Source organism: Cheilinus undulatus, linkage group 7 (assembly GCF_018320785.1).
Source record: "Cheilinus undulatus linkage group 7, ASM1832078v1, whole genome shotgun sequence".
NCBI lineage: Eukaryota > Metazoa > Chordata > Actinopteri > Labriformes > Labridae > Cheilinus > Cheilinus undulatus.
In genome coordinates this window covers 46,159,541-46,182,175 of record NC_054871.1, presented here as the reverse complement: position 1 = coordinate 46,182,175, position 22,635 = coordinate 46,159,541, and the positions used below count along the sequence as shown (strand labels likewise).

Genomic DNA, 22,635 nt, shown 5'->3' with positions numbered 1-22,635 from the left:
TTTTGACTTTATTTCAAGTTATATTGCTGCTTATGTAGTTCGGCCAAATATAGCCATATCGTTTGTCATGTAGTGTAGAGACGGACACAATGGGCACTTTTGGCCCAATCAGCTGTTCCTGACCTATTAGGTGGATTTCTGTGCGGCCATTTCCACTCACAGACTGGTATTTATCAACCTGGACGTGAGCACACTCACTTATACCCTTTGTTTGATGTTATAAATCAATCATGGTCATGTTAATTTGGCTTTTTTGACCAAAAAATACCAGAAAACCTCTTTAATGTCAAAGTGAAAACAGATTTTTATGAAGTAGTGTCAATCAAACAAAAATATGTTAGGTAAAATAAGTGATTGCATAAATATTCACCCCTTTTTAAAGTGACTGACCTAATTCAACTGAGGTTCAGCCAAGTGTGATGCTAGAAGTCTCACAATTAGTGAAATGTGGATCACCTGAGTGCAGTGAATGTGACTCAAGTGATTGTAGTATAAAGACTGGAAGGTCCAGTCACTGGTTATCAGTGTTCCTGGCTGCCATTACACCATGAAAAAAAGAACACTCCAAGCAGCTCAGAGAAAAGGTTACTGAAAATTTTAAGTCAGGGGATGGCACAAAACATTTCCAATGCACTGAACATCCCCCAGAGTTCAGTTAAATCCATCATCAAGAAATGGAAAGAATATGTGTAAATCTCCCAAAACACCAAGACACCTATGATTACTTAAAGGAGTTACAAGCTTCAGCAGCTGAGATGGGAGAGACTCTGCATACAACAACTGTTGTCCAGGATCCTTGCCAGTCAAAGCTTTATGGGAGAGTGGACAAGAGAAAGCCACTGCTGAAGAAAACTCAGATTAAGTCTGGACTTGAGTTCACCAAAAGGCAAGCTGGAGACTCCATGGTCAAGTGGAAGAAAGTTCTTTGGTCTGATGAGACCACAATGGTGCTTTTTGGCCATCAGACCAAATGCTACGTATTGCAGTCACCACACACTGCACATCACCACTAACACACCGTCCCCACTGTAGAGCCCTATAGTGGTAGCATGATGCTGTAGGGATGCTTCTCGGCAGGTGGTCCTGGAAGGCTTGTAAAGACGGAGGGTAAAATAAATGCAACAAAATAAGGGAAAATCCTATAGAAAATCCTGGAGGACAATCTTATTCAGTCTGCAAGATAACTACTGCTGTGGAGAAGATTTATTTTCCAGCAAGACAATGACCTAAAGCATACAGCAAAGCTACACAGAAATGGTTTAAAGACAACAAGGTGAATGATCTGGAGTGGCCAAGTCAAAGCCCAGACCTCAATCCAAGAGAATTTATGGCTGGACTCAAAAAGGGCTGTTTGCCCCTGATCCCCATGTGACAGAGCTTGAGCAGTTTTACAAAGAAGAATGGAGTAAAACTGCAGCATCCAGATGTACAAGTCTGATTGAGACCTATCCACACAGACTCAGCGCTGTGATTGCAGCAAAAGATGACTCTACTAAATACTTACTTGGAAGGGGGGAATATTTATGCACTTATTTTAAACTACATATTTTTATTCAATTGACATTACTTTGAAGAAATCTGTCACACTTTGATGTTAAGTTTTTTTTTTCTTTTTCTAAAAAGTCAAATTTATTAAAGAGTGAAGCATCCAAGGGGGTTGAATACTTTTGATAGGCACTTTATATGAAATAAGAAGAGGAATAAATAAAGCAGTACATAAGTAAAAAAAATACTATGAATATCGATATGCTCAAAGAACAGTAGTGTTTTTTATTGTACTAGAATCTTCTGGTTTATTTAGTATTTATATGCTTTTCTTTTATTCAAACATTCATCAAACCTTTATCAAAATCTTGATGATTCACTGAGTGCATGCTCTAATTGTTATTGATGGTAAAGGCACATTTAGATAAATACCACTAATTTCAAATGCATTAAGCAAACAAACAAAAATAAACACATCATAAGAAGTAACAATAAGTTAAAAACAGGCCAAACAGTTCAAAACTGTGACATTTATCACAGAAATTAATATAATTATTCAGTACAAATACAAACAAACTATTATTTCAAGCAACATTTTATTCATCACTTATTCAATTATTTATTTCTCTTTCTACATCAATCTGTTTTTAGGCACTCCTTTGACTCCATACTTTATTCCAGCTCAAAAGCAAACAAACATCATCTGAAGTGTTTCTTTTTGTCCCTAACATTGTGTGGGTGATGATGGTGTGAAATGATGAGTATTGATATGTTTATTGATATCTGTACCTGCTGTGTGAAGGTTTCTAACGAAGGTGTGGACGCAGTGATCCAGAAATCGTCCAGGTCATCGGGTCATCAGAGCAGCCGCCACAGATCCCGAGACAAGAGCAGAGACCGGGACAAAAGCAGAGACCGGGACCAAGACCGGGACAAGGACTGGCCTCCTGAGAAGCTCTCTGATTCACACTCTCCGGTAAATATAAGCAAGAATATATATTTGCATATATATATTTACATATGTATATATTTACATTACAACATCACACATTAAACCCACATATCAGCGGGCCAGCTCAGCCTTTGTGAATGCCAAAAAACAGTAGAAAAATACACGTAATTTCAAAATATTTTCCATCTTCAAAGTGACCTATAATGCATCCAGCTCAACTGAAAATCAACCAAAAATAAAAGAATGTAAAATAAATGGTTGCATAACATGTGCACACCCATAGTCTCCCTCAACTCAGCAAAATTTGCCCACTCTTCCTTGCAAAACAATCTGTCACACTGTGAGGGCATTTCCTGAACACAGCTCTCTTCAGGGCAGCCCACAGATTTTCAGCGGGATTTGGGTCTGGACTCTGCTGGCCCGTCCTAAAATTTTTATCTCCTTCTCTTGAAAATATTCTTTTAATCAGATTTTGATTTACTGTTAATCTAAATCTCTTACTAAATTCCAACAATCTTTCCAAGTACAACTCCAGTTCTTAAAAGTTGGGGTGTTGAGTTGTATATAAATGAAAAAAGAACACACTTTCAAATCTCACAAACCCAGATTTTATTAACAATACAACCTCAACAACATATTAGACGTTGAAGCTGAGACATTTTACCATTTCATGAAAAATATTACCTCAGTTTGAATGTGATGGCGGCAACACATCTCAAAAAAGTAGGGACAGGGCCATGGTTATCATTGTGTAGAATGCCTTCTTCCTTTAACAACAGTCTAAATGTCTGGGAGGTGAGGAGACAAGTTGCCAGAGCTTTGGGAGAGAGAAGTTGCCTTTATTTTTGTCTAATGTAGGATTCCAGCTGCTCAATAGTCCTGAGTCGTCTTTGCCAGTTTTTTCATTTAGGATGCTCCAAATTTTTTCCATTAGTAAAAGGTCTTGACTGCAGACAGGCCAGTTTAGGACCTGGACTCTTCTATTGTGAAGCCATGCTATGGTGAAGGATGTGGTATGTGGTTTAGCATTGCCTTGCTGAAATAATCGAGGCCCTCCCCCAAAAGAGGTGTTGTCTGGATGGGAGCACATGTTGCTCTAAAACCTCTGTATACTTTTCAGCCTTGATAGTGCCTTTGCAGATGCCTACGCTGTAGACACTAATGCAACTCCATACCATCAGAGATGCAGGCTTTTGAACAAGCTGGATGATCCCTCTTCCTTTTAGTCTACAGGACACAGCATCTTTGATTTTCCTCAGTCCATTTTAAATGAAATTTTGGCCCAGATAAGACGTCAGCATGTCTGGATCATGTTTACTTGTGGCTTCTTCTTTGCATGATACAGTTTTAACTGTCATTGGAGCAAGGCACCTTGAACTGTGTTGACAGACAGTGATTTCTGGAAGTGTTCCCGAGACCATGCAGTGGTTTCCAGTACAGAATCATGCCTGTTTTTAATGGTTAATGCTGTTTGGATTGGATTGTAGGTTCATATCATTTGCTTTTTAATCTTCCACAAATATGATTCAGATAGAACATAGAAAATAAAGAGTGCTCTTTGTTTTGAGCTGTTTTATTAACAGTTGTGTCTCCCTCCTCGCAGAGTCAGCCACTGAAGTCTCTGCGTAAACTCCTGCACCTTTCATCCTCGTCCTCCAATCAGACGGCTCCGTCTGATATGCGCTACCAGCCGCTGCCAAACCCAGAGAGCCGTGGTCACTCAGGGGTCAGCACACCCCAGCTGAAGAGCCGACAGACCGCCTACCCGCTGCCTGGACAGCTGGAGTCCAACTGGCACTCGACAGCCCTGGGCCGGCCCGAGGGAAACCCCTACCCCGAGCAAATGAGCATCAAGGGAGGGCAGAATGGGCACGGCTTCGGACGGCCCTCCAGGTCCCGTTTACCCAACCTGAACGACCTGAAAGAGACGGCTCTGTGATCTCTTTCAGATCCTCTACAGACTCCTTTTTCCCCTCTGTTGCTCCTCCTTGTGTAACAGTACACCTGCTTAACACACAAATACACAAAATACACACATAAAACACACATAATACAGACTAAACCCTCAGTTTTAACTCTGCTTGCAAACAGGCCAAAAGCCTTTTATGTCTTAATTTTTTTTAAAGCTTCCATGTTTGATAGACTTTATATTAATACTTCTGTAATTCTGATTATAATTTGTATTATAAAGTAAATATATTGCAAATTAAATCTATATAAATGGATAGATAAAGTGTAGATTTTAAGTGTAAGTATTTTTGTTTCTATTCAATATAGAAATCTAGTACATTTTACTGCGTAGTATTTCCTTAAGACTATCTAAGGCATTCTAAATAAACTTTTATCAGTTGTTACAGTAGAGGTCGCTAACTTTACATTGTGTTCATCTCACACGGGACTCAAACTCTTCATTTGAACTCCATCAGAACGCTCATGGACGCTCAAATGTGCAAAAACAAGTCAAAGCAGTTTTGTTCTTGGGGTTAAAGTTGTAGTGCAGTTTATTCTGAGTCGGCACTGATGATCTATGAAGCTTGAATCTATTTGTTATTTAAAGAGTATTTAGGTTCTTATGTCTTTCTGTAACGCAGCCATTTTAGACTCTATGGTGCCATAAACGGACAGAAATCCTAACCTGCATCGCCCCCTGTAGGCAAAAACAAAGCACTGCATCTACTGACTGAGATCACCATGCACTAACCGACATTTAGGCACTGACTTTTCATGCACAATAGGTGAAAATCATATATAAATATAAACAAATATAATGCAACTTAAGCTACAATAGCAGCTCAGTCATTTCAAGAAGAACAAACTTAACAACTATTCCTCTTCATGAAGACTAGAATGATTATCCTCATAGTAAAAATATAATCTACAGAAATGTTAACTTATATAAAAGTATTATGAAGCACCTTTAAGGATCAGCTATACTGTATAAACTTCAAGAGTTCATGTAATGGCAAAGGACAACCATATTATAACATTTCTCTCTAAGTCATTTTGTTTGTTGCTCATTTCTTTATTAAGAGTTTAACTTAAGCAACTCCCAGCTGGTTCTTCTTCTGCAATCAGTTAAATGAATGTACAAAAGCATCCATAATATTCAACTCAATCTAGCTGCTGTGGAAATTCGACTTATATACCATGTATTTTTTTTCTTATTGTTGTAATGAAGACATTTTTACAGCAGCTAGAGGAACATAAAAGCCATTCTGGGTGTTAAAGTGCAGTGATTCCCAACACAAACGCCCTCTTAAACAACAGAAGTATCACCATTTCAGCCTATAAATTTCCAAATATGTACATTTAAAATTACAATAACTTGGAGGTTGTTTTATACGTAACAAAGCTGTGGATTATTTCGCTTATTAAAAGAACACAGTTGATGTTTATCTCTAGCTTACACTGTAAGAGGCTCTGCTAAAGAATAGCAGAATCTTGGCATCTTACTACCTGTGAGCAGCATCGAGGGAATTTATATCTACTTGTCTTTAACTTACCTTTAGGCCTCTTTCTAACCATAAGAACAGTGCTGTTATACTGGTCATTTTCTCTTTTTTAGAATTATTTTTTTGAGTTTTCTATGACTTCATTTATAGAGAAGGACAGAGAATGGAGTTTGAAACAGGAATGAGAGAGTGGGGACTAACATGCCAACCTGGGACAGCAACATACATGGGGCGCGACCTAACCCCTAGCCCATCTGCGCCCTCATGCATACTATTTCTACTTTTTGCTTGCAGTCTAGTTCAGCAGGTTCTCCAGAAATCTTTGCCAAATTTTGCATCTTTTTGTCTAATATTTCAATAAACTTATCTCAGCCTGTAACCACAAAGGAATTATTTGAACTTAATAATTCAATACACTACTGTAGATATTTCTGCCAGGTTTAAAACCAGAGAAATCCTTAATTCTTGCAGTCATTACAGGATGTGTCCTGTCTGACATGACAGACACAGAATATTTATTATTGCCGTGGAAATAGCATGTACAGTGCCTGTAAAAAATATTCTCCACCTTGGTTGTTCTACTCTTTTGTTGTTTTATAAATCAATCCTGGTCAATATAATTTGGCTCCTTTGACACAAAAGAAAAATAAAAAAAAAAACTCCTTAATGTTAAATGAAAACAGATTTCTGCAAAGTAATGTTACTTAAATAAAATATGTCATGTAAAATAACCCCCTGCATAAGTATTCACCCACGTCAAGTCAGTATTTAGTAGAGTCACCTTTAGCTGCAATCACAGCACTGACTCTGTGTGGATCGCTCTCAATCAGGCTTGCACATCTGGACTCTGCAATCTTACAACAATCTTCTTTGCATAACTGCTCAAGCTCAGGTCAGGTTGCATGGGGACTGGGTGGGAACAGCCCTTTTCAAGTCCAGCCACAAAGTCTCTATTGGTTCAGTTCTCTTGCAGACTGAATAAGATTGTCTACAGGTTTCCCCTATAGTTTTCCACATTCATTTTACCCTCTACTTTCACAAGCCTTTCAAGGCCGGCTGCCAAGAAGCATCCCCACAGCATCATACTGCCACTGCCGTGGTCTAGAGTGGGGATGGTGTGTTTGTGGTGATGTGCAGTGTGTGGTGTCTGCCAAATGTAGCATCTTGTCTGATGGTCGAAAAGCAGTGTTTTGGTCTCATCCGACCAAAGAACTTTCTTCCACTTGACCATGGCGTCTCCAGCATGCCTTTTGGGGAACTCTAGTCCAGACTTAATCTGAGTTTTCTTCAACAGTGTCTTTCTCTTTGCCACTCTCTCATTAACCTTTGACTGGTGAAGAACCTGGGCAACTGTTGAATGCAGTCTCTCCCATCTCAGCTGCTGAAGCTTGTAACTCCTTCAGATTAGTCATAGGTGTCCTAGTGGACTCTCTAACTAGTCTCTTTCTTGCACAGTCACTCAGTTTGAGGACAGCCTGATGTAGGCAGATTTAAATACGTGCCATATTCTTATTTCTAGAACCAATTGGCTTGACCGTTGAATTATGCTGTCACTTATTTTAACGTGACTTTTTTGGCATTACTTTTTAGAAATCTTTCAGGCATGATTGATTTATAAAATCAATTCAAGGATGAAACATCAAAGGAGGTGAGGTGAGTGCTTTTTAAAGGCACCGTGTTATGTCGTAGGACGGCTACATAAGCAATGGTGGATTAGAGAGGTCATAAATACGTCTAAAAATGTCTAAAACTCTTTGCACAAGGGCCTGATGGGAAAAGCCTGCTCCCCGGGTCTGATGTGGCAGTGGGTGAAGCTTAGATCAGTTGACTGTAACTCCAACACTGAACACCATTTCACGCTGAATGGAGTTAAATTCATCCTTTAGGAGTTAAAATAAAATCTAAAATGTTTAACTCTGAGGATTGAGCACTCCAGCTTTTGCTTTTTATGATAACTTCTTGGGACTTGCACTTTCTATTTTCAGAAGCACAACAATAAAGTAGATCACCGACTTTTAAATATTCTCAATTACAAACACTTAAACGTCTTCAGGTATTAGGATACACAGCTGAACTTACTAAAGGCTAGATATTTCAGGATTCCAGCTGGGGAAAGAAAGTTCAACCCCTCTGAATGCTTTCATTATAGCCCTGATAATAGCAGAAATCTCTCCTGGGCTTCAGATACTCGTCGTTTGGAATCACTGCACTTGTGTATTGTAACTGATTGCACATTGAACCACCTAGGACTTTGCTTCTGAGGAATCTGAACATTGAACCACAGCGGGGATGAAGTTTTGTGCTGTAATATTGTTTTCTGTTTGGATTAAAGTGCCATGAAAGCAGCTTAGAAGAAATAATCCTAAGCCTTTTTAATGCTGCACTTTGAAGAGATGGTGTGGCTCAGCAATATTGCTCTGACTCTGTAAATTCTTCCTCACCTCATGCTCATCATGTTTACGGTGTGTGAGGACTGAGACGAACACGCACCGCGCCCATCATTACGGTATCGTATTGTGTATCGTGCATCTGTAAGGACTGTGCACACTCTGTACCCGACACAATACATCTCTCTCTTTGGGTTTTCGTTCTGCTGAAGGAGCACCGTGTATTATATTAATACTGATGTGTGACTACTTGTTTGGTAATATTTATAACAGAAGATGTTTATCAACTGTTTAAATGAAATCAAGTATTAAGTTTGTGCTTTTATTACACAAATTAGTAGCATAGTCAGTGTTTATCTGCTTTTTTCCAACAGAGCATTTACATGAGAACATAAAGACACACAAACGAATGCTTAACAGTTTTAGAAATATTCATGTTTACATATGTAACAGTAAATCTCCAATAAAACAACATTGATTTGACTCTTGTAACCTGCACAATCTCTTTATTATTGTTTGCTCTGACTCACAAAAATTTAAATTAATAACTGTTAACAAAAGTAATCATTTCTCTCTCTTACTCTGCTTTTTAAGGTGGAAAAACCCTGAATGCAATGTGAGCAATTTCACATTTACAGATTAAAATGAAGACAGATCGATGCTCCATCAGACAGCTTGAGTTTTTTCCACCTTGGTTAACATGATTTGAACATAAAAGTGTCATAACTGATCTTTCAGTGCTGCATCAGTGTCCTGATAAAGGAAGATGGATCATGAGGCTGTTTTTTCTTCACATGCACCTATTCATGCACATCAGCAACTCCATCCTGATGGCGATGCGAGTGTGCCAGCCCAGCGGCAGCAGGCGGATGTATCGAGCCACGATGGGCGGGCGCAGGAGGTTCTGGACCGTGGAGGAGCGGTCAGAGTTCCCGTAAAAGACCTGAGGAACAGAGTAAGAAAACTTCATATCAAGACACGCAAAATCACTCAGCCTTCATGTTTTTAACTTTTGATTTTTGTCCAGTAGATTCATCAGTGGGGAATATCTGCACTTGAGCTGGGCTTCAGATTTCTACAAGTAATGTCAATTAACTAAAGAGATTTAATGTAAAATAGGTGATGGCATAAATATTGACCCCTTTTAAAGGGACTGACCTAATTCAACAGAGGTCCAGCCATATTGTGCTAGTAGTCTCACAATTTGTGAAATGGGGATCACCTGAGTGCAGAGAATTCCTGGCTACCATTACACCATGAAGACAAGAGATCACTCCAAACAACTCAGAGAAAAGGTTATTGAAAAGTACAACATTTCACAAATATTTCCAACACATGTAACATCCCCCAGAGTTCAGTTAAATCCATCATCAAGAAATGGAAAGAAATGGCACATGTGTAAATCTGCCTACATCAGGCTGGCCTCAAACTGAGTGACCGTGCAAAAAGGAGACTGGTGATAGAGGCAGCCAAGTCATCCATGACTTCTCTGAAGGAGTTACAAGCATCAGCAGCTGAGATGGGAGAGACTCTGCATACAACAGCTGTTGTCCAGGATCCTCTCCAGTCAAAGCTTTATGGGAGAGTGGCAAAGAGAGAGCCACATCAAAGAAGCTCAGATTAAACTAGACTAGAGTTACCCAAAATGCATGTTGGAGACTCCATGGTCAAGTGGACCATGAAGTTATTTGGTCAGATGAGACTGAAAATGGAGCTTTTTGGCCATCAGACAAGATGCTATGCTGGGCAGACACCAAACACTGCACATCACCACAAACACACCATCCCTACTGTGAGGCGTGGTCGTGGAAGCGTGATGCTGTGGAGATTCTTCTTGGCAGCCAATCTTAGAAGGCTTGTAAAGATGTAGGGTAAAATGAATGCAGCAAAATATAGGAAAATCCTGATGGTCAATCTTATTTGGACTTTGGACTTGAAAAGGGCTGTTCTCACCAGATCCCTGTGTAACCTGACAGAGCCTGAGCAGTTTTGCAAAGAAGAATGGAGTAAAACTGCAGTGTCCAGATTTGCGAGCCTGATTGGGACCTATCCACACAGACTCAGTGCTGTGATTGCAGCCAAAAGCTTGAAAATGGGAATGAGCCTTGGAGAATAGAATATGCTACATAAAATTAATATTTGCTCCCATTACTCAGCCACTAACTGCCCCTTAGTTTTTAAAGGCATCAAAAAAACATGAACAATTAAGACTTTAAGTGCCTCCCACTCAAGTGTCCTTCCACCCGCCTGGCCAGGCTGCTAGTAGCATCTGTGACATTTCAATACTTGCTTTTGTGTGCTGCTACAGTGTTTGAACAAGAGAGAAAAGTGTATAAGAAATTAAACCTGAACCTGGGCTCAGTACCACCATAGCTCCAGCAACTCTGATGTTCTGTAAACTGGTAAGAATTTATTACAGGACATAAATCTTCATGGGTTTTTTCAAACTTTAAACTATCATTATTTGCTGCAAAACTCATCATGTTAGCATTCATGGTTAACATGAAGCATGAACAACAACGTAAAAAAGCCCAAAAAGATCAACTTTAGCAGTTCTGTGTCCTCACCCGGTTGTTTCCTGTCTGGTCTTTGTAGTAGACCCAGTTGAGCGTTTCCACAGAGCGATACTGGACGCTGTATTTTGTGATCCACTCATCAGCATCACAGCGACCCTGAGTCAGAATCCCAGACACCACGGCCACTTCCTTCAGGTCAATCTGGATCCACTGGTACTGGTCATTATACTTGGACAGCCACGCACACCTAATAGTTACCAGCATAAATGGTTTAGTTAAAGTATCACATCAATAATGACAATTACTTGAGTAGCAGGAATGATGGGTGGCATCAGATTAATCTTCACTTGGCAAGATTTTCTTATTTCCTTTCAAATTATTGATTAGGCTCATAACTTTTTAATCTTTAAATCCCTTAGAATTCCAGGTAAAATTAATTTTAAAAAATGGCGCATTAGAACCATTTAGAACAAATTGAAGGAACCCCAAATCTTCTTCAAAGCTTGGATCTTCCAATACAATCCTGAGACAAAGTGGCGGTCAGTGCATTGGAAAACACCATCGTCACAAAGCAGGACAAAGCAAATCCAAATTCGAGGCCATGTTGATTGTTTTCTTTGACATTAACACTTTGACACTCTTCATTTTGGAAGAGTGGGTCCCAGAAGAATCAAAGATGAATCAACACTATTACAAACAGTTTCTAGAAAAACTGAGAGGAAAAGTCTGAAGATAGAAACCACAATTGTGGAAAAATGTTCTCATCCTTCATCTAGACAGTGCTCCAGCTCACACTGCACTCTAAGTAAAGCAGTTTCCTGACCAAAAACAAATCCCAGTGCTTGATCACCCTCCCTATTCACCAGATCTAGCACTGTGGGACTTTTTCCTTTTTCCTAAATTCAAATCTGTGCTCTGAGGAACACGTTCAGAGTCTGTGTCAAAAGTTAAGAACCACAGAGGTTCTGAGACAACTGCCTGAAGAAGACCTACTGCACTTCTTTGATCAGTAGAAGACCTGAATGCAGTTCCAACGTCATGCTGGTCCAGCGGACAGAACCAGCTCATGCCAGGGCTTGCATGCTTACATTGGGGGTTGGGAATGTGCAAATAACCAGGAAGCACACCATTCATGAACAACGGGCAAAGAAGCACCACAAATGTCAGACCAGTGTAGTTTGTATTTCAAGGAAGGTTCCTAAGGACAGCAGCAGCACTTGTAGTTTGATGCTTGCCTATCTGGGGCCAGGTCGCAATGGTAGCAGGCTGAGCAAGTCAAACCAGACTTCCCTTCTGGGGGATCCTGAGGCATTCCCAGACCAGACAGAGTATATAATACCTCTGAAGACCACCACAGGGAGGTGCCCTAGATGCCTGAACCGCTTCAACTGGCTTCTGTCAATGCAAAGGAGCAGCGGCTCTACCCTTGTAGTTCCTTTCAGATGTCTGAACTCCTCACCCTATCTCCAAGGATGAGCCCAGCCACCCTCCAGAGAAAACTATTTTCAGTCCGTGATCATATTCTTTTGGTGAGTACCCAGAGTTCATGACCACAGGTGAGGGCTGGGAGGTGGATCAACTGGTAAATTGAGAGCTTTGCCTTTCGGCATAGATCCCTCTTCAGCACAATAGAATGCCACAACGCCAGCAGTACTGATGACGCTGCACCAACCCTCACTCATGAACAAGACCCCGAGATATTTGAACTCCTTCACCTGAGGCAAAGACACACTCCCCACCTGAAGGGAGCAATCCACTGTTTTCCAGCAGATTTAGACATGCTGATCCTCATCCCAACCCTTTGCTCCACACCATCCCACTGACTGCTAGAGGTCCACAGCTGAGGAAGCCAACAGAACCACATCATCTGCAAAAAGCAGAGATGGAATTCTGAGGTCTCCGGACTGGAAACCCTTCTCCCCCCTGGCTTCACCTTGAGATCCTGTCCATAAAAATCACAAACAGAATCAGAGACAAGGCAGAGGCTAACATGCACCAAGAACATGTTTGAATTTGTGCTGAGGACGTGAACACAACTCTCAATTTAATACAGGGACCTCATGGCTCACCGCAGCTGCCCCAGGACCCCTATTCCCACAGTTCCCCCCACACGGCACAATCATAAGCCTTTTCGAAGTCCACAAAACACATGTAGACTGGATGAGCAAATGCTCCTAGCAAGGGTGAAGAACTGGTCTGCTGTCCCACGGCCAGGACGAATCCAACATTGGCACTAGTCTTGCTGGAAAACCAGAGACATTTACAGTAGTGTAATGTGGCTCTCTTGCCCCCTCCAGTCCATGGAAAAGCAAACCAGTTCCCTGACAGTTCCTAGATTAAACCAACTCTGAACCAGCTAAAGCTCTAGCCCAGCACCAGCCCTGGAACTGGCATGGTAGTTTTTGCTGTACATCTCATTTTAACAAAGAAAAATATGCTAGGAGAATTTGGAAAATAAAATCAAAAAGTGCTCCAGCAGCAACATAAACCATTTTTTCCTGCTTGATTATTTGTTGTTGTGACGTACCCGAAGCCCTGGTTGTTGAGGCGAGCTTTGTTCGGAGTCCAGGATGAGTACCAGCCTGTGTGCTGGTCCTGGTTGGAGCAGGCGATCTGGTCCGATGTCACAGATCCAGATTCAAAGCCGAGAGCTCTGTGGTATGGGCATTCTGTGGAGAACCGATAAACACGCTTTACTGTGACTCTAAAACTACTATAACTGCAGAGATTTAGTGGTCAACGAATGTAAATGAATGAAGTGGTTCAGACACAAAATCTTCACACTTTCAGATACCCTGTGTTTGAAAATGAAGCAGTCTCTGTTATTTTAATGATCCGTAGTATAAAAAAAAAACGATCACTTCTTTCTCTAATTTGCCCTCTTGTTTGCAGTGATGGCAGTAACAGTAAGGGCAGATCCTCTGAGTCTTCCCTCACACAGCGGTAGTCGGTGATCATCAGATGCTTTTCTCAGTATCACACTGTTAAGAGAAGGGCATGTCTCTATTTTGAGCTCCCTAATCTGCTCATCACATTCCTGTGCAGGTAATGAGATTATCGTACGGCATTTGGCTTTCCACCTCTCTTTCTTAAAGATCATTCGACTGATCCACACCATTTTAAATGAAAGCGTGGAAAAAGTTGCTCATAAGTGTGAAGGTAACAGGATTGTGCAGGACGGCAGAGGTGAAGCTGATGAGGAAACAGCCAGGTACCATGAGGTGTGTGATCCATCAAACCAGCTGGAGATCTCTTTAAACAGTCACAGGAAACAATGCAATCATTAATCTTTATACAGTATGTGATGCTTCCTGCCACGCCTTTGCCCTTCACATTCATGCACTTCCTGTTAATCTGCAGGGAAATAACATTCAGAGGACGAGGTCATCAGAGTTTGGGACTTTTCAGTAAACAACTTCATTGTACTTACGCATTAAAGAAGGGAAGCAGCACCACATTTTTCAGGTGAAGTACAAATATTTATACTTGGGTACTTACTGACAGGGCCACCCATAAAGGGGGATAAAGGGGAAAGCTTTCTGGGGCACAGCCCATGGAAGTCAAGAAAATCACAGTACATTGTAAAATGAATCTGTGATAACCATAATTTATAAACATGAATAATAACCACTCTTATCAGAGCAACAAAAAAATAATTTTATTTATTTATGCTGTAGTACGATATAGCATTTTCAAAAAGTAAACCCCTTTTCTTAAAACAGAATTTCCTTTTCTTGTTAATGTAAATATTGTGGATGGGCTCATTGAACTAAACTATTAGGAAACTAATGTACTATATAGCTAAGCCATGATGTGCAAAAAAACAAAAAACAAAAAAATAGATGCCATGGAAGAAGGTAGAAGAAACTAAATATCTTTGAGGAATGATAATTGACCAGTTCCAAAGTAAAGGCTAACATTGGCAAAATGTGGGCAGAAGTTGAAAAAAAAGATAGGTTAAATGAGGCAAAAAACGCTGCAAATATGGGTTAAGAGATGGAAAAAGGGGCAAAATTGGCAGAAAAATTGTGAAAGGCGGTGTTAATTTTGGCATCTTTAATTTTAGTCTCAGTTGTAGTCTTAAGATTCAATACCTTTTAGTTTTAGTAATTTCTACCCTTTAGGGTTCTAGTCAATGTAAACTCAAAATCATTTTGGTCCAGTCTTAGTGCATAAAAAGTTCTCACATTTTAGTCTTTGCTTTTAGTCCAAGCATTTATTCCCTTGCATGAATTTGGCACCAAATCATGGTAGTGTGTTTTAATGCACTCTGCCAAACCTGGGGTTCCTGCTTTCTACAGCTCAGAGGAAGAATGATACAGATGCATTGTATTTTGACAGATTTACCCACAATGGAGAAATATAATGGATTTTAAAGGTCAGATGAAAACTGAATTACATTTTAGTCTAGTATTAGTCATCTTGAAGAACACTAAATGTACTTTTTAGTCATCACAGATCTATTTTTGGCTACTCTTAGTCTAGTCTTTCTCATGGAAAAAGGCTGTCAACAAAATTTGTAGTCATAGTTACAGTTGACGGAATCAACACTGGCTTACACAGAGGAAAAGACAAACTGGCAGGGAAGGACAGGACTCGTGAAGACTGAATACTCTGGGGAAAGGGAGACAATTACACGCAGGTGAAACATATGAGGTAATCACAGACGCGAGAAACAGGTAGGGATGGGCAGGAAGTAGATAACTTAAAAGAGACAATGTAAGTATGACAAATTAAACAGGAAGCACGAAAAAAAAGAGGATGAGATACTAAATAAAACCTGTAGACATGACATACAGTATATATCCTTTTCTTTAGATAAGACAGCTGGTTTTCCCAAGATAACAAGGAAACTCTTTAAGAAATAACCAGACTTCCATGCTGTTAAAAATGTCCATGCAGTTAAAAAGATGCAAATATGGGTTAAAAGTAGCAACACGAGACAAAATGGGTGAATAAAGTAATGAAAAGGGGTTTAAAATAGCAAAAATTGGCTTGAAGTGGCCAAAATGGGCCTGGAAACAAATGTGGCAAAATGGGGGGAGACTGTGATGAAAATGAGGTCAAGAAATCAACCAAAACTGTTATAGTATAGTGATGTTACAGTGTAACTTTGTCATTTAACAGACACTACATGACAATGTATAAAACCAGTGATGTGCTTTTAACTTTTTTTTTCCAGTCACAGGATTTGTCCAATCAAAGGTCCAAACTGCAACCCTTCTCGCTTTTTGTTTTATTTTGGGTCCTGAGTTCCCCTTAACCCTCTGAGACCGACGTTCTATGCGACAAGAAGAGATACAGGTTTAGTAAAGTTAAGTAACTTTTGGAAAGAATCATTCCCACTTGCTTTTTTCCGCTTGCATCCTGCCATTGTGTCTTTCTAATGATGCTATCTGTGCATTCGTAGGAGGCTTGTCTACTGAGTAGGGAACTTGTGTGACTTTCTGGGGTCCTTAAAGATTAAAACCGACACTTAACATTTTTTACATTCATTTTCAATCCATTTATTATTTTTTCTGCCAATAGTGGTTGATGCTGTCCACCATATTGTTTTGTCACATGGGCTGTGATAACCAATGGCAGGCTGCTCCATCGTCACGTCATGCTTTGCCAAACTGTCAAACTTTTTACCTTCAGATGGCCTGAACAGCTCGTAATGGAGAGAAAGAGAGACGGAGAGCCTGTGATGGGTCCATCTGTGTCACTGCAGACAGAAACTGCTTCGAATAAAGGCACAAATTCAGCCAATTCAAAAACGTGCAAGGACTTTATTTTTTTTATATATATTTATATGTTAAGGATATTTTGTCACAGTATGATTATTTTTTAACTTTTTACAAGATGAAGCTTGACTGTAATGTACTTCGTAGCTTTAACACTAGATGAAGCTTCTTTGCTCATTCTGTAAACAAACATACATTTATTTATTCATTCATTTATTTATTTGTGACATGGGACTATGCACATTAATGGACATAACATGTAAATGTGCCAGATTGTAGCCATAGGCTAATTTCCATCTGTAGTCCCCAGCAGGATGATGGTATATACAAGAAAAAAAGTACATTAAAAATCTACATAAGAGTCAGACAACACCAAAACAAGACAACATAGATGATACAATAAAATACAAAGACCCAAATAAAACAATACTTAGCTTAGGACAGGCCAGAGATAAACTGACCATTCTAGTTAAAGTGCATGAGGCATACGATAAAGTGCTGTAGTGCTAAAGTGTAAGTGTGCTAATATATTGCACATGGTCATGAGTGTGCTTGGAGAAGAAATTGCACATCGCCCTTGGCCTGGTTAAATAAAGTGCTAGTATTATTGCACATAGCTCTATTGCACATAGTTAGCATTAACAGATGTGTTTATGCATATATTATTGCACCAAGAAGAAAGCATAAATAAGTGTATCTATGTATGTATTATTACACAAAATATGCATACATAGCTGTATGTAAGTATGTATGCATAGAAATATTGAGATGGTTAAACATGGTCACAATTCTGGTTTGTCCTGAGCCATACTTTCAGATTGCCCTTGAAACTTGCAAAGCTGGAGCATTCCCTGACAGAAAAAAAAATTGATAAGGAGAATTTATCAACAGGAGTTTTTTCCTGACAAATTTAGTTTATTGTGCATATCTTAACCTACATTGGGCTGGTTTTACTAACTTCAACATAAAACTGCAATTCCATAAGAGTTGGGACGCTGTGTAAAAACTAAAAACAGAATGCAATGATTTTCAAAACTCTTAAACCCATATTTTATTCAAAATAGAACATAAACAACATATTAGATGTTAAACTGAGACATTAAACCATTTCATGAACAACATTAGCTTATTGTGAGGTTGACTGCAACAACACATCTGACGAAAAGAAGGGACGAGGCAACTAAAGCTGGGAAAAGTAAGTGGTGATAGTGAAAAACAGCTGGAGGAGCATTTTGCAACTAATTAGGTTAACTGGCAACAGGTCAGTAACATGACTGGGTATAAAAGAAGCCTTTTAGAGAAGCAAGAGGTTCACCAGTCTGAAAAAAAAAATGCATTTAAAATGATCAGAAAATGAAGAGTCACCTACGAGCTAGTTCAGCAGTCAATCTTGAGGCTTATGATTCACAACTGAGATGCATTATAATCAAATCATATGATTCGCATCCTCCTTTAACCTGCAAGATTTACTGTCTATTCCTCTGCAATTTCCAGCTGTGCCCTGACTCAGCAATGCGTTCTCAACCCACCTCCACCCCAGCATCCACCTGTAGGCTCAGACAGCAGGTTTCAGATGTTAACTTATCACTCCTGTACTCAAAGTGACATCACTAATTCATATAAACTTAGCACAAAAAGTAAGGAAACTTGTGATTGGTAGATTTTTTCTTTGTTGTAACAATGCTTCTCAGCAATAAATCTTATACTCTCAGAAAGCCTGTTTACTTCCCTTTGAAATGGTGCCACATTTGTAAGGAACATGCATTTGTGGGATGAGCAACAGAGCTGAGTATGTGGGTTGCACCCATGAAAAATTTGCCAAATCTTCTTGCCAATGTCAAACAGCTGATTCTGCCATTGAGTCCTGTTTGGTCAAATGGATGATTGAAGTCTGAAAAACCAAGACATATTGGAAATTTAACAATTTATTCATTTAACAAAAGGAGCCTCAGTAGCATGTGGAAGAACCATACACAGTCAAAACAGCCTGGGAACTCCTCCTCACGCTGGTCACCAGCCTGGTCACACACTGCTGTGGGATGGCATCCCATTCTTCAACCAGCATTTGTTGCAAGTCAGCTAGTGTGGTTGTGTTGGTCACTCTGGCACCAACAGCACAGCCAAGCTGATCCGCAAGTGTTCAGTGAGGTTGAAGTCAGGACTGCCGGCAGGCCATTCCATCCTCTCCACCCCTAAATTCTGGAGGTAGTCTCTGATAAACCCCGCTCTGCGGTGTCATCTTGGAGGATAGAGTTCAGTTCTAGACTGTGGAGATATGGGATTGCCACTGGTTGCAGAATCCCGTCTCAAATGTCTCTGCATTGAGATTGCCTCCAATGATGATAAGACCTAGTTTTTCCAGTGAGAGAGAGATGTCACAGCATCACACTGCCTCCAGCAAAAGATGTTCTATCAGTAACAATCAGCACAATTTTCTCTGTGTCTTCTCCGCACTTTGACCCTACGAACATAACAAGTACCATCAGGCACTTGATTGTCAGCACCTGGATGAACCAGAAGCTCAAAAACAAGAGTCAGTAGCAACAGCAGAATCAGCTGTTAGGCATTGGCAGAGAAGATCTGGCAAATGTTTCACTGGCCCAACCCACATACTCAGCTCTGCTGCTCATCGAGCAAATGCATATTCCTTACAAACGTGGAAGACGCACTGTCCTAAAAGGATAAGGACAAGAAAAATGTTTTTAGAAAAGTTTCTCAGGGAACCAAAAAATATCTCATATTCAAAAGAAAGTTTATTGAGCGCACTAGTGTCTCACTTTTTTATCCCTCCACCAAAGCTTCTTGAGAGGCTACATATTACACCAGCACAGTGGAGTAGAAAATAAAATTGGATGCCTGTGTGGACTTTTCCCTCCTAAGCAAATTTACCCACCAAAAACAGCTTTGTGACCTACTTTCAGGTCATAGCCCCGCAGGTGGGAACCACTGCCAAAACATAGTATGATAAAGGGACAAACATTTGAGCTCTGCAGTCATCAAGCTCATCAAAATCAAAATCAAAACTCATGAGGTCTGCCTGCAGAATTGTTTGGTCCCTGAAAAACCTAGAGAATGGGCCCTTCCCAGTCGTGATTTATTTATATCAGTGCATGTGTGTTGGATCAGTAGCATTGGTGCTAGCATCCTGGCTAATAGCTACTTCATTTTGGAGCTGAAAAGAGTGTCAAGCTATGATCAGGTTCTGATGTTGAAATTATTTATTTAAGCTACTTTTAAACTCCTTTTCACCTCTGTTTTGCTTGATTATGGCATGTTTTTCACTTTAAGCCCACTTTACAAGGTTTAAATCATTTGTTGCAACTCTTCAACCCCTGTGCAGTTCTTCATCTGGCCATTTTTTTTCCACTTTTAACCCATTTTTGCCCTATTTGACCAATTTGTGCAACTTTTCTCCCATGCTTGCCACTCTCTAACTTTTTTCACTACTTCATCTGGCCATTTTTGTGACATTTTTGGCACTTTTAACCCATTTTTTCCACTCTTTTGCCACATTTGACCCGTTTTTGCAAATTTTCCCCCATGCTTGCCACCCTTTAACCTTTTATTAATTTATCTGTCCATTTTTGCAACATTTCTGCCACTTTTAACCCTTTTTTGTCCAATTTTGTCAGTTTGACCCATTTTTGCGACTTTTCTCCGGTGCTTGCCTCTCTTTTAGCCCTTTTCACTACTTTTCCTGGCCATTTTTTCAACATTCCTGCCACATTTGACCAATTTTTGCAATTTTTTCTCATACTTGACACCCTTTAACCCTTTCCATTACTTTTTCTGGCCATTTTTGCAATATTTTTGCCAATTTTAAACCTTTTGCCACATTTGATCCGTTTTTGCAACTTTTCTCAGATGCTTGCCACTCTTTACCCCCTTTTCACTTCTTCATCTGGCCATTTTTGCAAAATCTTTGGCACTTTTATCTTATTTTTGCCCAATTTTTCCACATTTACCCCCATTTTTGCAACTTTACTCCAATGCTTGCCACTCTTTAACCCTTTTTCACTACTTCATCTTGCAATTTTTGTGACATTTTTGGCACTTTTAACCCATTTTTCCCCCTTTTTGCCACATTTGACCTAGTTTTGCAAATTTTCTTCCATGCCTGCCACTCTATAGCCCCCTTTCGCTACTTAACCTGCCATTTTTACAACATTTTTGCCACTTTTAACCCATTTTTGCTTCTGTATAACCCATTTTTATCTTTTGTTGCCAAATTTTGGCCTTCTTAACCCATTTAGGCCACTTTTGACCCATTTTTGCAATCATTCAATTATTTATCAAAGCTGTCTCAGTTTCTTTGACTTTTAATCTGGCATCTTTATATTTGTGCACATCATAGCTTAGCGATAAAATATTTTCTAATGGTTTAGATCAGTGTGCCCATCCACATTGTTGATATTACCATAAAAGGTCATTCTATTTTAAGAAAGGGGGTTTACATTTTGAAAAAAAAGCTGTAGTGTACTACTGCACAAGTAAATTAAACTGATTTTTTGCAGCCTTGATCATTTTTACTATTCCAGTTTAATATAAAATGTTTTTATCACAGATTAACTTTAAATTGATTTTAGAGACCTCCATGGGCCCCCCGTTTAGCTGGGCCCTAGAAAGCTCTACCCTTTATCCTTCTTATGGGCGGCCTTGGCCAGAGACAAAATGTAAGGATAGGCTGTATGTCACTCAGTATGTTCTAGTTTTATTATTATTGAGATTTTTTTATTAACAGTAATGACCTAGTCTTGGAATTGAACCGTGAGAAACACAGGAGGAAATCTCACCTGGCATACAGTCCATCGGGAATCCCTGCTGCGCAGGTGGTGACATTGAGGTTTGCAACACAGGAGGGACATTTGTCGAGGAATCCGGGGACTCACAGTCACAGGTGCAGGCTTTCACACTCCGGGTCCACGTCTCAATGACCTGCTGGTCCTCTTCCTGCAGCTCCTCCTCCTGGACGTCCTCCCCCTCCTCCTGAAGGACATACGGTGAGGAGTTAATGCAGAGTTTTGCTCCTGGAGTGAGTTAGAATCACATTTCAAACTTGTTTTAGACCGTCTTACCTCCTGAGAGTGAACAGTTATCAGAGCTGTGCCACATCAACAGATGCATGAAAAGTAGGAGCAGGTATTTCAAATTTAAGCTCAAAATAAAACAAAAAATTAACATCAAACAGTAAATAAAATGTAAAAGAACACAGAAAAAACTCCAAAGACTCTGCACCTTTTTGTGCATCTAGCCAGAAGACGGTCAGAAATACATAAAACTGAAGCTAATGACCATTTTTAACTATCATATCTAGTGTAAATGGAATATTCCATTCACTTGCAACCAATTTTCTGCAAACTGCTTGGAGCTGCATTGACAAAAGACCAAATAAACCGTGCAAAGCAGAAATATGAAGTTAAAATGCATTCTGAAATTCATGCTGTAGGTGTATAGGTGACTTACCCTGCGACAGAAGCAGGAGGAAGAGCACCGCGGCACACCGAGCAGTGACCTCCATCTTCCTCCTCTGCTGGAATGTGATGTTTGTGTGATACCCAACGCTAACAGATGGGATTACTGTAATCCACAGGCCTGTGATGTCCTTATCTAATAATGCTCTTTATTGGCCCTAAGTCACCTCCATATGGCTTGACTTTTGAACTCCGCCTGCAGGAGTACTATCATGTCAGAAATCAGAGGTTGGCACCAGTATTTCTCACACTAATAGATGAATGAATGGATCCAGTGTTTATATCTTCATTTTAAAAAATCAAGGTTGAATAAAAAAACATAAACAGTAACATGCAAGGCTGTGTCAATCTTTGCAGCTAGGTCTAAATGTAGAGTCTCTTGTGTTGTATATTTTCAAGTTTGCTCTATGAAAAGGGGCAGATAAGAAGATTAAGACTGAACTCACTGACCCCATCGCCTTAAGGAATATCTAAATGTTCAGTGGTTCATTGGTTGGTTGATGCACTGATAGTTTTATATAAGTGCTTATTCTATGGGCACGTGAAACTAAGCCATAAGACATTAATTTGCTCAACTGATCCAATATGCTAAATCCATTAAGATAAGAAGCACAAACACATTTGGATTTCTTGGGTGTTAAACCAT

The 22,635-nt window shown here is 39.8% G+C and overlaps 2 protein-coding genes across 5 annotated transcripts in view; one reads left to right on the top strand and one right to left on the bottom strand.

Moving 5' to 3' along the window:
- LOC121512288 (cyclin-dependent kinase-like 5) overlaps window positions 1-8,759 on the top strand; it is a 122,310-nt gene extending 113,551 nt beyond the window's left edge. For all 4 annotated transcript variants that reach the window (XM_041791471.1, XM_041791472.1, XM_041791469.1 and 1 more), the window contains 2 exons: window positions 2,288-2,461; window positions 4,041-8,759. In XM_041791471.1, the coding sequence (XP_041647405.1) occupies window positions 2,288-2,461; window positions 4,041-4,376 (510 nt within the window). In that variant the 3' untranslated portion in view covers window positions 4,377-8,759. The remainder of the gene's footprint in view (window positions 1-2,287; window positions 2,462-4,040) is intronic.
- Window positions 8,760-8,840: 81 nt separating this feature from the next.
- LOC121512290 (retinoschisin-like) lies at window positions 8,841-22,036 on the bottom strand. The gene is made up of 6 exons (XM_041791473.1): window positions 21,982-22,036; window positions 21,594-21,619; window positions 21,312-21,504; window positions 13,320-13,461; window positions 10,844-11,039; window positions 8,841-9,219 (listed from the first exon to the last, which is right to left on the bottom strand). Exons 1-6 carry the CDS (start codon window positions 22,034-22,036, stop codon window positions 9,067-9,069), a joined length of 765 nt encoding a protein of 254 aa, XP_041647407.1. The 3' UTR covers window positions 8,841-9,066.
- Between the last annotated feature and the right edge of the window lie 599 nt (window positions 22,037-22,635).